Source organism: Leucopleurus acutus (genome assembly GCF_964270905.1).
Source record: "Leucopleurus acutus genome assembly, chromosome: 6".
NCBI classification, from domain to species: Eukaryota; Metazoa; Chordata; class Mammalia; order Artiodactyla; family Delphinidae; genus Leucopleurus; species Leucopleurus acutus.
Window position 1 is genome coordinate 10354033 of NC_139149.1, and position 16299 is coordinate 10370331.

General features: G+C 39.6%; 1 protein-coding gene across 2 annotated transcripts in view; it reads right to left on the reverse strand.

The window, feature by feature from the left end:
- Positions 1-16299, reverse strand: part of CNTNAP5 (contactin associated protein family member 5) — a gene marked incomplete at both ends in the record, with an annotated part of 877051 nt that overhangs the window by 136836 nt on the left and 723916 nt on the right. For both annotated transcript variants that reach the window (XM_082841270.1, XM_082841269.1), the window contains 2 exons: positions 1341-1511; positions 1689-1816. In XM_082841270.1, coding sequence (XP_082697396.1) covers positions 1341-1511; positions 1689-1816 — 299 coding nt within the window. The remainder of the gene's footprint in view (positions 1-1340; positions 1512-1688; positions 1817-16299) is intronic.

A 16299-nucleotide genomic window follows, 5' to 3' on the forward strand; every position in this document is an offset into this window, starting at 1 on the left:
GCTCAATTTCTGATTTCCCATTTTTACAGTTACTGTGCTATCATTGTTTAACTCAGATCTACTGTTGAAACAAGGAATATATAGTACCACAGGGGCTGTGAACACAAATTGCACCCAAAGAGAGCTTAAGCAACTCCAAAACCTTAGGAACTCTGTAAGGTTTTACCAAGTAGAATAGTAACCCATGATGAATTTTCTAATAAAAATATTTTAGTGTTTTTTTTTATTTCAGAGCTATTTGAAAGATGCTAACATTGATCATGAAAAAAAATACATAGAGATTATAGCAATTTCTGGAATTTATTGTAAAATGGGATTTTTAGGAATCTCTATCAAACTTAGCCTTATGTTTAAAATCTTTTCTAAAATGTTTATATCTATTGCTTAATGTGAAAAACATTTTAAAGTTAATAAAAAGTATCCTTTGATCAGTAAGAGAGAAGATAAATGGACAAATCTGATTATACTCTCTTTTGAACATGAACATGCAAAGAAAATCAATTCTGATGAACTCACTCACAAATTTACATAAGTCAAGTCTAAGGAACAGAACTTTTAATGTTACAAGTATTACTTGAACAGACCAATATGTAGGTATTTTTCCCTTTTATATAAAAAATGAATGAATGAGATTAAAATTCTTTATTGTATTGTGTTTCTTTTTTGTACTGGAATATTTTTATTGGCATGATTACATATAAAAGTTCATTAACAGAACACTTCCCCATATGCATTTGTACTACTTTTCATTTAACTTTATAATTATTTCTTAATATAACTTGTATATAGGAGATGGGATGTTAAAAAATGATCCACGTCCTGACACCAAACTCACTAGATACACCCCTGTTCAAGGTGAAGTGGTAGAGAAACAATGGAAATTCTGATTGGTCAGTCACATACGCCTGGTGATGGGAAATAAGTCAAGAAATTACTTGCAGAGAAAAAGTACAACAAAAATTTGACTTCAAGTACAAACAGAATGCAGAATACTAATGTTCTCAGCTTTCCATAGAAACTGCAATGAAAAAGTTCCGTTGTGTGGAAGCTTAAAAGAATAGGTAATAAATGCCCACGGATCAGAAAAAAGACACTGTAAATAAATATCTATGGGAATTTTGGGAATGCACTAGTTTGAGGACAGAATGACTCTTTAAACACTGATAAGTAATAATAAAACAAAAAGCATGAGGAGGAACTAGAAATTATCATTGTTAATTTGACAGAGGCCCAGGGAGATTAATTTGATAATCTAAATAGTACACTAGTTGTTGGTGGCAAAGATAAGATTAAAACTTCTGTTGACCAGTTATATTAAATTCATAAATGAGAACACTCACAGCTTATTTCAAGTCGGATGAAGTCTTTAATGCCAAGGTTTTCTAGGAAAACTCCAGATAAAGCCGTGGTTTTAAAAAAGAAGGAAATGTCAGCACTGAATTCCGCATGGAAGGTAGGAAAGTGGAGGTAAGAGGCTTCTGTATAAAATGATACCGCATTCCAGAAGTGTCCTGCAAATGAAAAAAATCCTGAGTATGGTTCATTGTTTTTGAATGGGGTACAGGAAAGCACTGGGCATGTAGATAATTTTCTAGACTGGGGGACACTGCAGGGAAAAAGGATAAGGGAATAAAACATCTTGTGCTTATGTAAGACAGAGAGAAATCTTCTTTCAATTTAGTACTCACGGTCACCATAGCAACGCAAGGGACCAATTCTCCAAGCAGCTTCTGAGTTTGATCTGTTGGTATCAGTGATAACTATCTGAGTGACAGGCAAGTGGTCTTTGAAGGAAAGAAAGCCAGTATCATTTGTCCTGCAAAACATAAATTTAAGAAAAGAAAGAAGAAAATGTGGATAATCTAGGGATTCTTTAACAAGCCTCCTCTTTTCAAAAGTGATTTGGCTGGTTGCTGCAGGGTTGGGGCAGCAGGGGAATAACAGAGGGCCTTTCATCTCATAGGTATGCGTGACAGTCTGGGATGCCAATTACAAAACCCATGGCCAGCTTCCAAAAACAAGAGCATTTTACATCTTCCTTAAGTCTTTTCAGAAAAGCAGATAGCTTACAGAGCTTGCTGCTGCTTTTTGTAGCTCACAGACCCCACCTGCCCAATGCAGTGCTGATGGAACATGAAACATTGCCTCTCTTTCCATGAAGAGATCAGCTATCTCAGTAACTAATTTGAAATAAGCATCACAAAGCCACTTAAAATCACTCCAAGGACTTGTTTCAGCCACCTGCCAACAGGTTTTAATCAGTTTAGGATGTTTCTTATCACCTTTTAAGGTGGATTGTTGCTTTTTATTTTTTTTTCTGTTTTAGAGACCTTTGTAGTTAATGACTCTGGCTTTGTCTCTGTTAATTATGCAATTAGGAAACTGACTAGTCATCCTTTGACAAGAAAGTTAAAAATGAATGGGGTTAAGCTATTCATGTTTTCCTTCTTTTATTTTTAACATCTCTATTGGAGTATAATTGCTTTACAATGATATGTTAGTTTCTGCTTTATAACAAAGTGAATCAGCTATACATATACATATATCCCCATATCTCCTCCCTCTTGCGTCTCCTTTTTTTTTTTTGAGTTGTGTTTTTGGACTCATGGTAAGGACACACCATTTTACTGAGAGTAAAAAGGAAATGTAGGTAGGAAACTGAAATTGAGTGAATATGCAGTGATTCTGAGCCAGAAGTATACTAGGGGAAAAGTAACACACCTATGCAGTGGGTACCATTATTTCTATCACAAATGAGGAAACTGAGGCTAAGAGATATGAGATAACTTGTCTATGGCCACAGGGTAGAAGGGGCAGGGGTCTAGTCACTTGGTGTCTATCTCAGCCCTAAATTTAACAAGTATGCCATAAATATATGTTAATCTGAGCTGAAATGAATTATATAAGGCAGTCTGATAATTGCACATGGGTGGGTTGGACTGTTCAGCCACACAGCCTCAAGTAAGCACAGGATGGATCATCTTGTCTGTTCCTGGGAACTGGGAGACACAGCACCAAGCCACAACAATCAAGGCAAGGTATATGATGTAGCAATTTGTTTATGAGAACACAGAGGAGCTAATTCATATTGGTTCTCTCTCTGTAGACACAAAGACATCAACACAACACTCAAAAAACACTCAAAATCAACGTTATATTTCAGCATACTTTGCATATTATTTACAGCTCTGAGACTAAAGACAAAGAAAAAATGTGTCAAATTATGAATTAAGGATGCGTGGCAAGGTTCAAGTAGTGTGATGAAGTGCTTTAAGGACATAGATTTAGAAGCACACAGATTTGTTCTGAAATCCCGGATCTCCAGTTTCCACCTGCATTAGCTTGGGCAAATTATTTTATTTCTGAGATTCCACAGTATCCTCAGTTGAAAAATGGAGGTAATGCCCATATCACAGAGTTATAGAGAGAATTAAACGATATGATATAGTCACAGTGCCTGATCTATGGTAAATGCTCAAAAAATAGTAGTGTTAACACTCATTTGAGTTCTCATTTTTGCCCCTGAATCACTGCAGCCTCAGGCAAGTCAATTTATCTTTTCATACATCAAGCTATGATTCTGTATTGGAGGTTTCCACACTATGGAAAATTAAATGTTAAGATTAGACATACAACTCCTGAGATCTGTAGAAAAACGCACTAATTCATCTTGGTTATAATCAAATCAAATATTCACCTGTACGTATACCCTTACAAGTCTGTTCACCCAAAATGTAAAGAAATGCACTATCCACTGTCTGTAATTTGAGTACCTGTATTTAGAGGCCAATCAAAGGATCTGGAATAAGATTCTTGTGTCTATTTGAAAGCACATCTATGAATGTCACATATACACAGAATAAAATTAGAATCTTCATGTTCTAATATTTTTTCAAGCAGACATTGCAAAGCAAGTTTCAAGTAACCAAAGTGGAATAAAGATCAAACTCCTGTAGAAACTCTACATTACTATAGGATTTTATTTCTCCCTAATTCTTCTTTCATTTTCAAGGTGAAAATGGTAGATTCTGAAGTCTGTCCAGCAGTGCCAATCACTGTCTCCCTCATACACTATGGCATCTTGCCTGTATCAATTTGATGTCCTGGCGCCGAAGTGTTGGAATATACAAAATTGCTCCAAGAATAAAAATCTCTTCCAAATAACAGAGAAAAAGAACTTCATATTTAGTTTGATGATGCAGAGCATATTACCAAAAATACTTTTTATATAAAATCTAAAAATCTCTCCAAAGTTGTTTAATGTGGTAGAAACAAACTCAAATGCCTACAGGGTCAAGGAAAGTAATAAAAATGAATGAAGCCAGCTTTGTGTTAGGTGATAAATGGGACATGACAAACAGCTTCAGTGTCAGGGAGAAAGAGAGAGAGAGAAAGAACAAGAGAAGACTGGGAGGAAGTAGTATTCTGTCTATAGGAGACGGTGATAGTCATTCCTAACAGGTAATTATGCTCTTCATGAATGTAGGACCAGTGGGCCAGACTGGAATATCAGCGTAAAATTTCTCAATTTTTCAAATCATAGAAATGGATTTAAAATTCTTAAAAAAAAAAAAGTATGGTGGGAATCAACACTGCAATAAAACTGACCAATAAAACACAGGTGGGCTTCCCTGGTGGCGCGGTGGTTGAGAGTCCGCCTGCCGATTCAGGGGACACGGGTTCGTGTCCTGGTCCGGGAAGATCCCACATGCCGCGGAGCGGCTGGGCCCGTGAGCCATGGCTGCTGAGCCTGCGCGTCCGGAGCCTGTGCTCCGCAATGGGAGAGGCCACAACAGTGAGAGGCCCGTGTACCGCAAAACAAACAAACAAACAAACAAACAAACAAACAAAAACACAGGTGAGGGCTGTGTTCAGCCTACAGGCCACCTGGGCATCAAGAGACTTTGCAAGTTCATTCATGCTCTTAGCATCACAGTGAGAATAGTGTTTGGATTTAATTCAATGTGTGAACGACAAGGCTGATTCAAACATTTCAAAGTATTAATGGGTAGAATATTTGGGGGTGGCATAAAAAATGATATAAACTGCAGCTGTAGAGTTGATGTTCTACACACGAAATTGTTTTCCTTTGGCTTCTGTATGAACTTGTCTTCTCAAGGGCAAACACTTTACAGACTTTGTCTTCCTTTGGAAGAATATACAAGACTCTTCCTAAAGGCACAGGGTGCTTATGTACTTTATAAGTACAAAAATGATTGTGTTGTAGTGGGAAAGAATTGTCATTAGGCCAGACGGACCTAGCTTAAAACATGTGCCTCAACACACGGGTTGTATGATGTCATGAGGTCAGCCTGGGACTCAGTTTCCTAATCTCTTAAATTGGGATAATAATACTAATTTGATGTTGTTGTATAAATCAAAGTAGATAATGTATATAAAACTTAACATGTTGACTAACACATAGTAAGGATTCAATAAATAGCTATTGAAATTCCCAGTCAAGTGTGAAAAATAAATGTAAAACACAAAGAATTTTTGAAAGGAAAATAAGAAAAAAGTGCCCCACTGTTGGCCAGCCAAAGATCCCAGCTTATGGAAGCTTGAAGGGCACAAAGAATAGATAACAGACACATGGTCCTCAAGAAACACATGTGACCTAATGATAAAACATGCACATTAAGGAAAAGACTCAAATATTCTCAAGAGAAAAAGTATGGCACAGAATTAGCCAATGTGGTCTCCTCTTAGTTTTTCTATCTGAAACTAGGGACTTTACCAAAATCAGGTTTGCAGAGCAGAACAGGGGCTACTGATTTCTTTAGTGCATCATTAAAGTGCAGTGAAAACTCATATACTGTTTTTTTTTTTTTTTTTCTGTCAGCCAGTTTTTGGTTAACTGCTGCAATTCTTTTTATAGCATCATTTGGGTGACTGAGCTTATTAAGAGAGATTTTTTTTTCCTTTTTATATTCTTCTCTCTTTCAGTCACCCCAAAGTAACATATAACACGTTATTGATAAGGAAGATAAACCTAGAAAATTATGCAAAGAACTCAAGACCTCAGGTCCCTTGGAAGCCCTTGTGTGACTCTGAATGAATTATTCTCAGGAAACTCTGCATACCTTTCTGTTGAGTGGGAGACATGAAGCCCTCCATTTGCTGTGGCTGCAAAAGAGGTATAGCCAGGATGAGGCCCATAAACAGCTCTGCAAGTCTAAATGCCATATCAATGCTTGACAGTAATTCTATCTTAACTTTAGTTAAGGCATTATTTCCCTTTTGTCTTCCTTATTGAGACTTAAGAAAAAAGAAGAACCTAAGGGATTAGAGGACAAGAAGCTCACAACGAGCTCAAGGGTCACTTGGTTGACAAAACAGCAAGTGCAAACGTTGACTGTGGTCACATAGACAAGTCCACACCAGAGGATAATATCCCTTTAGCTGCGCCCCACACTGACCAGGCCATATCTGGAGTCTTGATTTCAGTCCCTAGTATAAGAAACATGAGGGACAAAACAAGATGATGTTGGCATATATTTAACATTTTCAGAAACTACATTTCTTCTGTAAATACTTTAAGAAAACTGAAGCCATAGGGCTCTTCTCAAATAGGTGTGAGAAAACAAAATCTGGTCTTAGTATATGAATACAGCCAAAGTTTACCCAATACTACTTTATTGTTAAGAAATATAAACGGCCCTCCGGATTTTACGAGTATAAAACTGATTTTAAAAAGTACTAGCAAGGATGAAGGTTTTTGTAGGCATCATTGGATTAACCTGTTCTGGATAGGAAAGAAAGAAAGAAACATTCAGTAGTGCCATAAAAGCTCTTCACAGAAAGTCTGCATTTTTTCTTCTCTCTCACCCTCCTCCCAGACCTACCAAAATTGACCTCTTCTCCTTCCAGCCCCCTGAAACTTCAGAGAATCGCTTGTTTCCACAGAATGGAAATGCCAGTCCCTAACTTACTCCACGATGCTGCAGCATTTTAGAGTGCTGCCTTCTTTCCTGTTACACACACACACACTCACACACTCACACACTCACACACTCACATGCATTTTCTGAGGAATACATATTCATTCAACTGCCTATGAAAGATCTCCTTTGGACGTCAATCGTCAACCCTTAACTAATATGCCCAAACCCCCTCCACTGGTCACTTCCCCAGGGATCGGCCACCCTACTTGTTACTCAGTTCTGTCAATGCCTTGGTCCCAGGCTGTCAGCTGCTGAGGCCGTACACTTGCGGATCTTCATTTCTCCTCTTTTCCTCACTTCCTCCTTCATTCTTGACCGACAACTTCCACCAAACTCCCCAACTTTAGGTCTCTGTTCAGCTGCACTATCCTCATCCTCCTGGCCTCAGTTTTACTCTGAGGCCCAGAGTCAGACTGGGTCTGGGAGATAGTCACCTGACCTGCCCCCTACTTTTCCTCGCTCTGCCCCCTCCCTCCCTCTCACTCATGTCCACACCTCCAGAAACATACTCACACATGTGGACCACAAGATGTACTTTATTGCTTCAAACCTTGTAAAGAAGTCTCTATCTCTTACAGGTAGGGTCCAAATTCCAAAATATTTAACATATTAGAGTAGAAAATAAAATGCAATTTAAAGCCACTCTTGCCTTTTACTGGAGGAGTTCTTCCTAAAGAAAAAGATCCACATGTTAGAGGCCCTGCTTGGGTGTGAGGCTGCTATTCTTAAACTTACTGTTGGCTCTGGGGTTCGGCTGAGCATCTCACATCTCAAGACCTGAGGATGGGAGCCACCTCTTGCCTTTCCCTGGCCAGGTGAGCACACGAATAGAGTTTTACACCTGATCTTGTTTCACCCTCAGAACAGCCCTATGATGGAGTTATAACATCGCCTGTCTTATACAGCAGAGGCAACAGAGGTTGAGAGAGGAGATACAACTTCTCAGAGGTCACCGTTGGCAAGTGGAGAGGCTAGGGTTGGAAGCAAAACTTTTGCCATAACCGGTGTGCTCTCCTGTTCCCCAGGCCTCATCTGGCTCCTGCAGAGAGTGGCTCTCTCGTGAGTGGAAACTGCGTTTCCCACATTTGTCTACATCTTCTCCAGGCAGGGCTGGAATAACCTGGCCCTGAGTCCTTGAGTTGTCCTTGTGGGTTTCGGGCTGACTCTCCCCATTCCATTCACACAGGCTTTCTCCACACGAGATACACTTTGATTAGGTTTCAGTTGACTAATTTGCATTCTCTGAGATTACACATAGGTCACCTTGACAGGAATTCTGGGAGTCCACAAACTCTTCGGTGACACACTTAACAAGCAGTCTCCTGGTTGAGTTCCATGGAGGCAGAAACACTCCAACCATGACATGGTGAGTTTTACCAGTGAACTTTCAGAGGGCAGCACCATTTTGGAGAGAAGGGTCTTCAGTGCTCTTTCCTAGTCTCACCTACAGCGTGATGGCTGAAGGATATATTTGATTGCTTTGGTATGCTAGTTAGTTATCTTATGCATTTTATTGCATATATGTATGCATAGCTTTCGTAGAAATTAGTTTAACTTCTATAAGTCAATATTGCCTCATAGTTCATTTAAGATACTGTAAAAATAAAGAAAATAATAATAAAAATGATGACTAACACATTTTTGAGAACTAAATACCTGGCATATCTGTTAGATGAGCAAATTAATGCCAGCTTAGCCAGCACTCCCCAGAGATAGGCATTCTTTCTCTCTTTTTGGTTTTATTTTTCTTTTCTTAAATCAACCAAGAGCCTGAAGCTCAGAGAGGCTAAAGGACAGTCACTAAGCGAGAAATACAGGATTTGATCATCCCAGTACATAATATGATATCACACAGAGGTCAATTATATTTTACATCCAGAAAATGAGGGTGCTGCCAGAATAAGTAGCCACAATTGTGTGTGTTCTGAGTGTATTACATGTATTACTTCATGATATTTTCACTAAAAATCTAGAAGGCAGATTTGCAAAGGAGATAAAACTGTTTCTTCTCTGTTTCTCCTCCTTCTTCTTCTTAATGATGAAGACTCTACTTTTTGAAACTAATGCAGAGAATGTATTTATTTGTAGGTAGCTGAAAGTGTTGCCATGGATCTCAGAGCAGGACCAGGCGTGATAGAAATGACAAACACTGAGAGGAAGAACGGAAGGGGAATACAACATCACCAGGGTCCTGTCAGAGCTGTCCACATCTGCTGAAGGGTTCCAGCAAGTTCTGAGCCAAAGGAGGTTGTAATTAACGTCTTCCTGCGTGGCTCTGTTTTGACCCCCAGTGAGTTCTGTGGTGAAGCCACTTGCTCAAAGAGACTATCATTTCACCCCAGATTCAGGGAGGCCAGTTCTGAACTGACTCCCTTGTGGTCTGTATAAAATCCTAAGTCCCTTCAACAATTTGGCCACATTCATCAAAATAGAAAAGTGGATGATTTAACAATTCTAAGCCAGAAATCTATGCAATAGAAATAATAACTTTAAAAATGAAAATAAAGTATGTCAAGACTCAAAAATGTTCATTGCAATATTTTTTTCTAATACTAAAACATCATTTAAAAATAAAATGTTTAGGGCTTCCCTGGTGGCACAGTGGTTGAGAGTCCGCCTGCCGATGCAGGGGACATGGGTTCGTGCCCCAGTCTGGGAAGATCCCACATGCCGCGGAGCGGCTGGGCCCGTGAGCCATGGCCGCTGAGCCTAAGCGTCTGGAGCCTGTGCTCCGCAATGGGAGAGGCCACAACAGTGAGAGGCCCGCATACCACAAAAAAATAAATAAATAAAGTAAAAATAAAATGTTTGTTATTTTATGATAAACTGTAAGTTATGATACAACTCACTTTTCAGCCATTAAAATGGACAGGAGGCATTCATGTTTATGCTTATTTAATGATGCCAAGTCAAAGCTCTTCAAGACATAGTTCATGTAGAAAAACAAGCTGCAGATAACACATTTAATACAATCTCACATTTCGTAAAAACTGAATGAACTTTCATATTAATAAATATGGTATGTGCATAGGAAGATATTTATATGTAGATGTGCCCTACATGCCCCACTATTATCTCTAGGTATAAAATTTTACATGTTGGGTGGAAGTAAGAGGATAAGAAGTGATAGTGAGGAAGGAGCTTCCTTTTTATTTAATATTTCTGAAATATTTGCATTTTTTATAATAATAATAGGACATATTTATTTTGTAATAAAAAACTCCTAAATTTTAAAAATCAGGATAAATTATTCTCCTTGGGCATTGTTAAATACAGATACCTCAGTCAGATGAATCAGAACTGAGAGCTGTAAGCAAACTTAAAGAGCAGACAAAAAGGTAAGCAGCTCCTCTAATTTGGTCCTGAGTAAGAACTACTATTAGGTGAGTAATGCTACTTAGTGGCAAGTAGGCACATTAAAATAGAAGCCAAAATCTCATTGCATTCTTAAGTCAAATGATAATATTTTTGGTATACAATTGCCGAAATCAAAATGTTGTATAAAATATACTAAAGAAATGCAAACTTTTAATCTTGATATTGACTTTGAGTCCTATCTATTTCTGCTACTCACGATTTTGCAATTACCCAAAATGTGTAATGTGACTTTACAGACAACTTAGAGATAATAAAGTTGTACAGCTTGACAGGTAACTGAGGCAACTGAAGCCTCAGTCTATATTTGTGTTTCCTATAATCATAAAAAAAGAGTATTTCATAGCTATGTTTTGTCTTCTGGAACCAACAGGTCTTAAATTGCTTATTGGAAATTTTCCAAATAGACGAGAGGATGGTGGCATCATTGAACAAAAAGCACAAAAACAGTCCTTAATGCTACCCTTGGTGAAGTATTAACTATTTTACTCCATCTAGAATTCTGTAAGATAATGATGTGATATGTTAGTTTTAAATGATCAAACCCTGGTTAGAAATTGTGCTTTCCCATTTTTGTATTGTTCCTTTTTGCTTTTCCTTGAGTCTGTGATGTCTTCTATCATGTCCTATCAGATGTACCACAAAACACTCTATCTAAAAACAATCTGAGGAGCTTCCCTGGTGGTGCAATGGTTAGGAATCTGCCTGCCAACGCAGGGGACACGAGTTCGAGCCCTGCTCCGGGAAGATCCCACATGCCACGGAGCAATGAAGCCCGTGCACCACAACTACTGAGCCTGCGCTCTAGAGCCCACAAGCTACAGCTACTGAGCCTGCGCTCTAGAGCCCACAAGCTACAGCTACTGAGCCTGCGCTCTAGAGCCTGGGAGCCACAACTACTGAGCCCACGTGCTGCAACTACTGAAGCCCGCACACCTAGACCCCGTGCTCTGAAACAAGAGAAGCCACCACAATGAGAAGCCTGTGCACGGCAATGAAGAATAGCCCCCAATCGCTGCAACTAGAGAAAGCCTGCACACAGCAACAAAGACCCAACACAGCCAAAATAAACAAACAAACAAATAAATAAATAAAAATAAATAAAATAAAATAAAAACAAACCGAAACCCAGTCGTGGGATTGTTAGTGTAAACCAGTCAGTATCAAGTTGCCCCAGGATATATACTTTAAGTGACAATTTAAGGAATAAAACAGCAGAACATACCTAGCAAGGGGAGGGCATATTTTTCTAGGAAGAGAGTATGGGGAGAAAGGAAAAAAAAAATCATTCATTCATTCACTCAGAAGTTAATGTATGAAGAACCTACTATTGCCAAACATATTCTTTCCAACCCAAGGCTCTGGCTCTGACTACACTGCTAGATGCATGTGGAATTTGGGGACTGAGTGAGTAAAAATCCAGATAAAGCCTTCCTAATCTCTACATGGAATCGCTCACAACTAACATTCATGAATAAAAAACTGCCACCAGGGCTTCCCTGGTGGCGCAGTGGTTGAGAGTCCGCCTGCCGATTCAGGGGACACGGGTTCGTGCCCGCGTCCGGGAAGATCCCACATGCCGCGGAGCGGCTGGGCCCGTGAGCCATGGCCGCTGAGCCTGCGCTCCGCAACGGGAGAGGCCACAGCAGTGGGAGGCCCGCGTACTGACAAAAAAAAAAAAAAAAAAATTGCCACCAGTTGAGATTGTACAATATAATTTTTTTAAAAAATAAGAGATAGAGCCTTTCTTTTCTTTCAGGATTCAGAATTCCTGCCCCATTTAGGACACTACCGAGTCTGAAGCATCCTCACTGCACTAAGTGTGGAGATCCCAGAGGTGGAGATTTTGGGGAAATTAAAGGATGCCTGAGAGAGCAAAGAATATCCTACGTGAGGAAACAGTAAAACTCTAAACTCTTGGATGTAACCAGCATCTTCTTCCTAAAGGCAATTGTCTCATTAAGTCTCCAGGGAAAGGAGTGAAGGGCCCTTGTGAAGGTCAAGGTCCTGGGGCTGGCTTAGACACATCTTTACAAACAGAACAGCTCAAGACAAATGTTTAAAAAGATAACTTTGGGAGCAGCGTGATCACTTCTAGCTACACTTTGATTAGCCGGGAGAAAATCAACCTGCAGCAAAAAGTTGAGGTTAAATTTTGAGTAAATATTTCTGAGGAGATAATAAAAGGTGGGTAACAGCCAACAATGCAGCAAATATCAGTTAATTCTAGAATCACCATGGCCCAATGTACCAAACGACAGAGAGGTAAAAATATATTTAACAGGAGTCATTCACCCGTCTTTCACTCATGGCTTAGCACCATTTATTAAACAATTTCTTTGTGGCAGAGAAGTAGACTCTAGGGCTAAAGAGTAGTTTGAAGCTCCAGGATTCCACATGCTGAGAAAAAAAAAGAAATCCCTTAAATATCCTGCTTAAAAAAAAAAAAAAAACAAGAACAATAAGTTGCCTTTTTTGGATGATCAGATAACCAGAATTTAAACTTTATACCATTTCCTCCTTCTGTTCTCTGCCATGTCGCTTCATACAAGGGTGAAGTAAGGGCAAGAGGCAAAGAACAGAGTTACTAAAACTCACATAAAAATATCTATACTTGCTTATGAATAAATAAAAGAATGTCCTGCTGTTAGAAAAGAGAGCTTCACCTTAGCTCTACCTGGTTGTCTGGATGAGAAAACTTTTCATCCGGGCCATGGGCCATCACGAAGAGGCACACCTTGGACCATCTCTCTGGCTTCTCCTCACCACCCAACCATCTTTTTATCCCTCTACCACCATCCTTTGTGTCCCATTTTGTACCCCTCTACCCAGATGACTGTTGTTCCACCCCTCACACAGCCCAACCCTCTCCTGTGTGATCCCCAGGCTTGGAGCTGTCGCCAGTTTCCTTTCTTGTTCTCAGCAGCCCATCCACCTGACGTGGTTAAATCAGAGAACACCTGATTGGGGGGATGTCTATAGGCTTAATCATTATGTTGAAGAGAAGTTCCTTTGCAAACAATCATTTACTGTGAGATTGTTATTCATGACAAGTTTTCTCATTTGTCTTTTTTTTTTTTCCTGTTTAGTTCTTTAGCTGGGATGGAAACCCCAGGAGAAGTCAGCTCCATAGTACACCTGATCCACGTCTCCCTGAGGCTTACCTTTAGTATTCTAAGAAGGAATTGTGCCTTGGGTGTTCCTTGAATTACTTCTTTTTCCTTCTTCCACCCACCTCCACTTCTGAGCTGCCTTACTTTCACGCATTACCCGCAACATACTCATTTTTCCCATTTACTTGGGCCTCACGGAAATATATGACAGCAGGTGATTCAGTTGCAGAGGTTAATTAAAACAGAATAAAATATTACCAATTACCAGAGTCTTGGAAGATAGCTGAGGCTCTCAGAGCAACCTGACTTAGCAGAAAGCAACATGCACAGTGCAGTGATATGATCTGAGATGCCCTGGGAGGGGTCTCTTTGGCATCCTCTCCAGCTGCCGTAACCCAAAATGCCAACTTAGCAGCTAGTTGGATGTAGTCAGCAGGGCTTCCTTGGATTCAGCTGGAATTCCAACTCTACCCACTTAGTCATGTGACCTTATCCAAGCCACTTAGCATCTCAGAGCCTCAGTTTCCTTTTCTGGGGAAAGGAGTTAATAAAACCAACCTCAGGGGTTGTTGGGATAATGATATGAGATATAGTATATACAATACTAAGAACACTTCAGCATACGGTACTTAACTTTTTTTCCCAGTTTTTTCATTTTGTAATTTAATTTTACTTTTTTTCATGATTAACTTTAAAAATTTATTGGAGTATAGTTGATTTACAATGTTGTGTTAGTTTTAGTTGTAAAGCAAAGTGATTCAGATATATATATGAGTATATATATATATTCTTCTTTAGATTCTTTTCCATTATAGGCTATTACAGAGTATGGAGTAGAGTTCCCTGTACTATACAGTAAGTCCTTGTTGATTATCTATTTTATGTATAGTAGTGTGTATATGTTAAACCCAGACTCCCAATTTATTCCTGCCCACCATCTTTCCCCTTTGGTGACCATGAGTTTGTTTATACCAGCCCACATCAGTATTCTGACTAACTTTACCAAGAGCAGAAACTTAAGGGAAGTTTATAAGGTAAAACTGTTTGAGCTTTCTTAGAAGCACCCGGACACCAAAAGGGGCATGCTTGTCTGAAACAAAAGTTTGAAATGTATGGAAAGGCAGCTGGACCACATGTTATCTAAGAATCAGGTTGAAAGAATGTTAAAGAACATGACCATTTCATAGTAGTGCCAGCTTTTGTGCTTTACCTTTCTGTAGTAAATAATAGAATTGGATATTTAAATAATGAATGCATTTCCACAAGGCTCTGCTGTGTTTCACTCTGAATGTATGTTCTATGTCCACAACCCCTGTTACAGACAAAGCAAAGCTCTCTCATTGTTATTTCACATACAAGAAGCTTCATGATCTGGATTTGACCTTCTTCCCTGCCTACATCTCCTATAAGTTCCCCACATGAAAACTGTGCAGAAACTATACCAAGATACTTATATTTGGGGGAAGTAGTGATTTTTATATTATTTCACATTTCCGTGTCTGAATACATGGCAGCACCTACCTGTACTACACTAACTTTAGCTCACTTCTTCTGATCCTTCAGAAATTAACTACACTTTTCCTTGAAATTGAACTATCCCAGTCCATGGGCATCCCAGGTTGACACAGAAGCACAGAAGCACATGTGTGCAGGAGCTGATCTCTGCTGGAGTAAAGAGATAGGGGGACCACATCTATCACTCCTGAGGTCAAGGAGACCTCCCCAACGGCACATGTGCAGGGAGGCTCCTCTGGGGTCAAAAAGGGAGGGGGCGCCATCCCATAGTAAGTCTTGTCAAAGCTCCCAAAGGCCTCCATGCTGGAATCCATCTTGGCAAAAAGATGTGCACGCATATTGGGAAGGGCCCTAAGATAGGTCGGATGTGGGAAAAGAAGCAAAATAATTGGTCAGAGGAGAACAAAGACCCGGAAGAACTGCCTCTACATAAGTGACTTAAGCACGTTGTTACTGTGGTCCTCCTCATTAGGGAGAATGCCGACACCCTTTCTCCCTGGGTGTGTATTCCTGTTTTGCTTCTGTCTAAATAAACTGCTTCCCTGTGTGCTCTCCCACATGTTGTGTTGTGTTTCTAAGAATAAACTTTGTACCTGTTTCTGTAGTTTTTGCCTCCTTGAAACAGCCTTGCTTTCAAATGAGGGCAAGAGCCAGGGCAATTTTGCTCCCAGTCTCTACCCCCTGGTGGACTGGTGGCTAGGATTCATAGTTTTCATCCAGGCTACTCAGGTTCAATTCTTAGGCAGGGAACTAAGATCCTGCTTCAAGACTGCTCACTGCTGTCTCTCTGAGATCAGACTCAGGTCACATGACTTGGGGCCCAAGCAGCCCTACAACATTCTGAAGCTGTGGTCCATCTAGTGTAACCTGATGGAACCACATTCTTGGTCTTTTCCTCACTGAACTGAGTTTCAAGTGGACCTAAAATTTTATTTGAAACATTCCTGCTGTTATGAATTTAAACCGTGAAGGGAAAGTACTTAAAAGCCATTTGCACTAGGTTGAGAGCAGGTTGACATAGGAATTCTTAACTATACTTGAGCAGCATTTGATGAAGCAAGTACAATTATAAAGCCACAACCAAAGAATGTCTTAAATTCAGTCAAAACCAAAGTGGGTTTGGAAATGTTCTGTGCATATTTTCATAATCAGTACAGTAAAAGAAATAAGCAGTTGACCTGGAGGGCAAAGGAAAACTACATGTGATGGCCATGAGAACTAAAACTAAACTTTATCTACAAAAGTAACTTGCTGTGGGGAAGGAAGAGAGAGTCTGGCCTCAGCTATACCTGAATTCAAATTCTGGATATGCCTCTTAATAGACCCGTGTGTCTTTGAGAAAAGTATTTAAC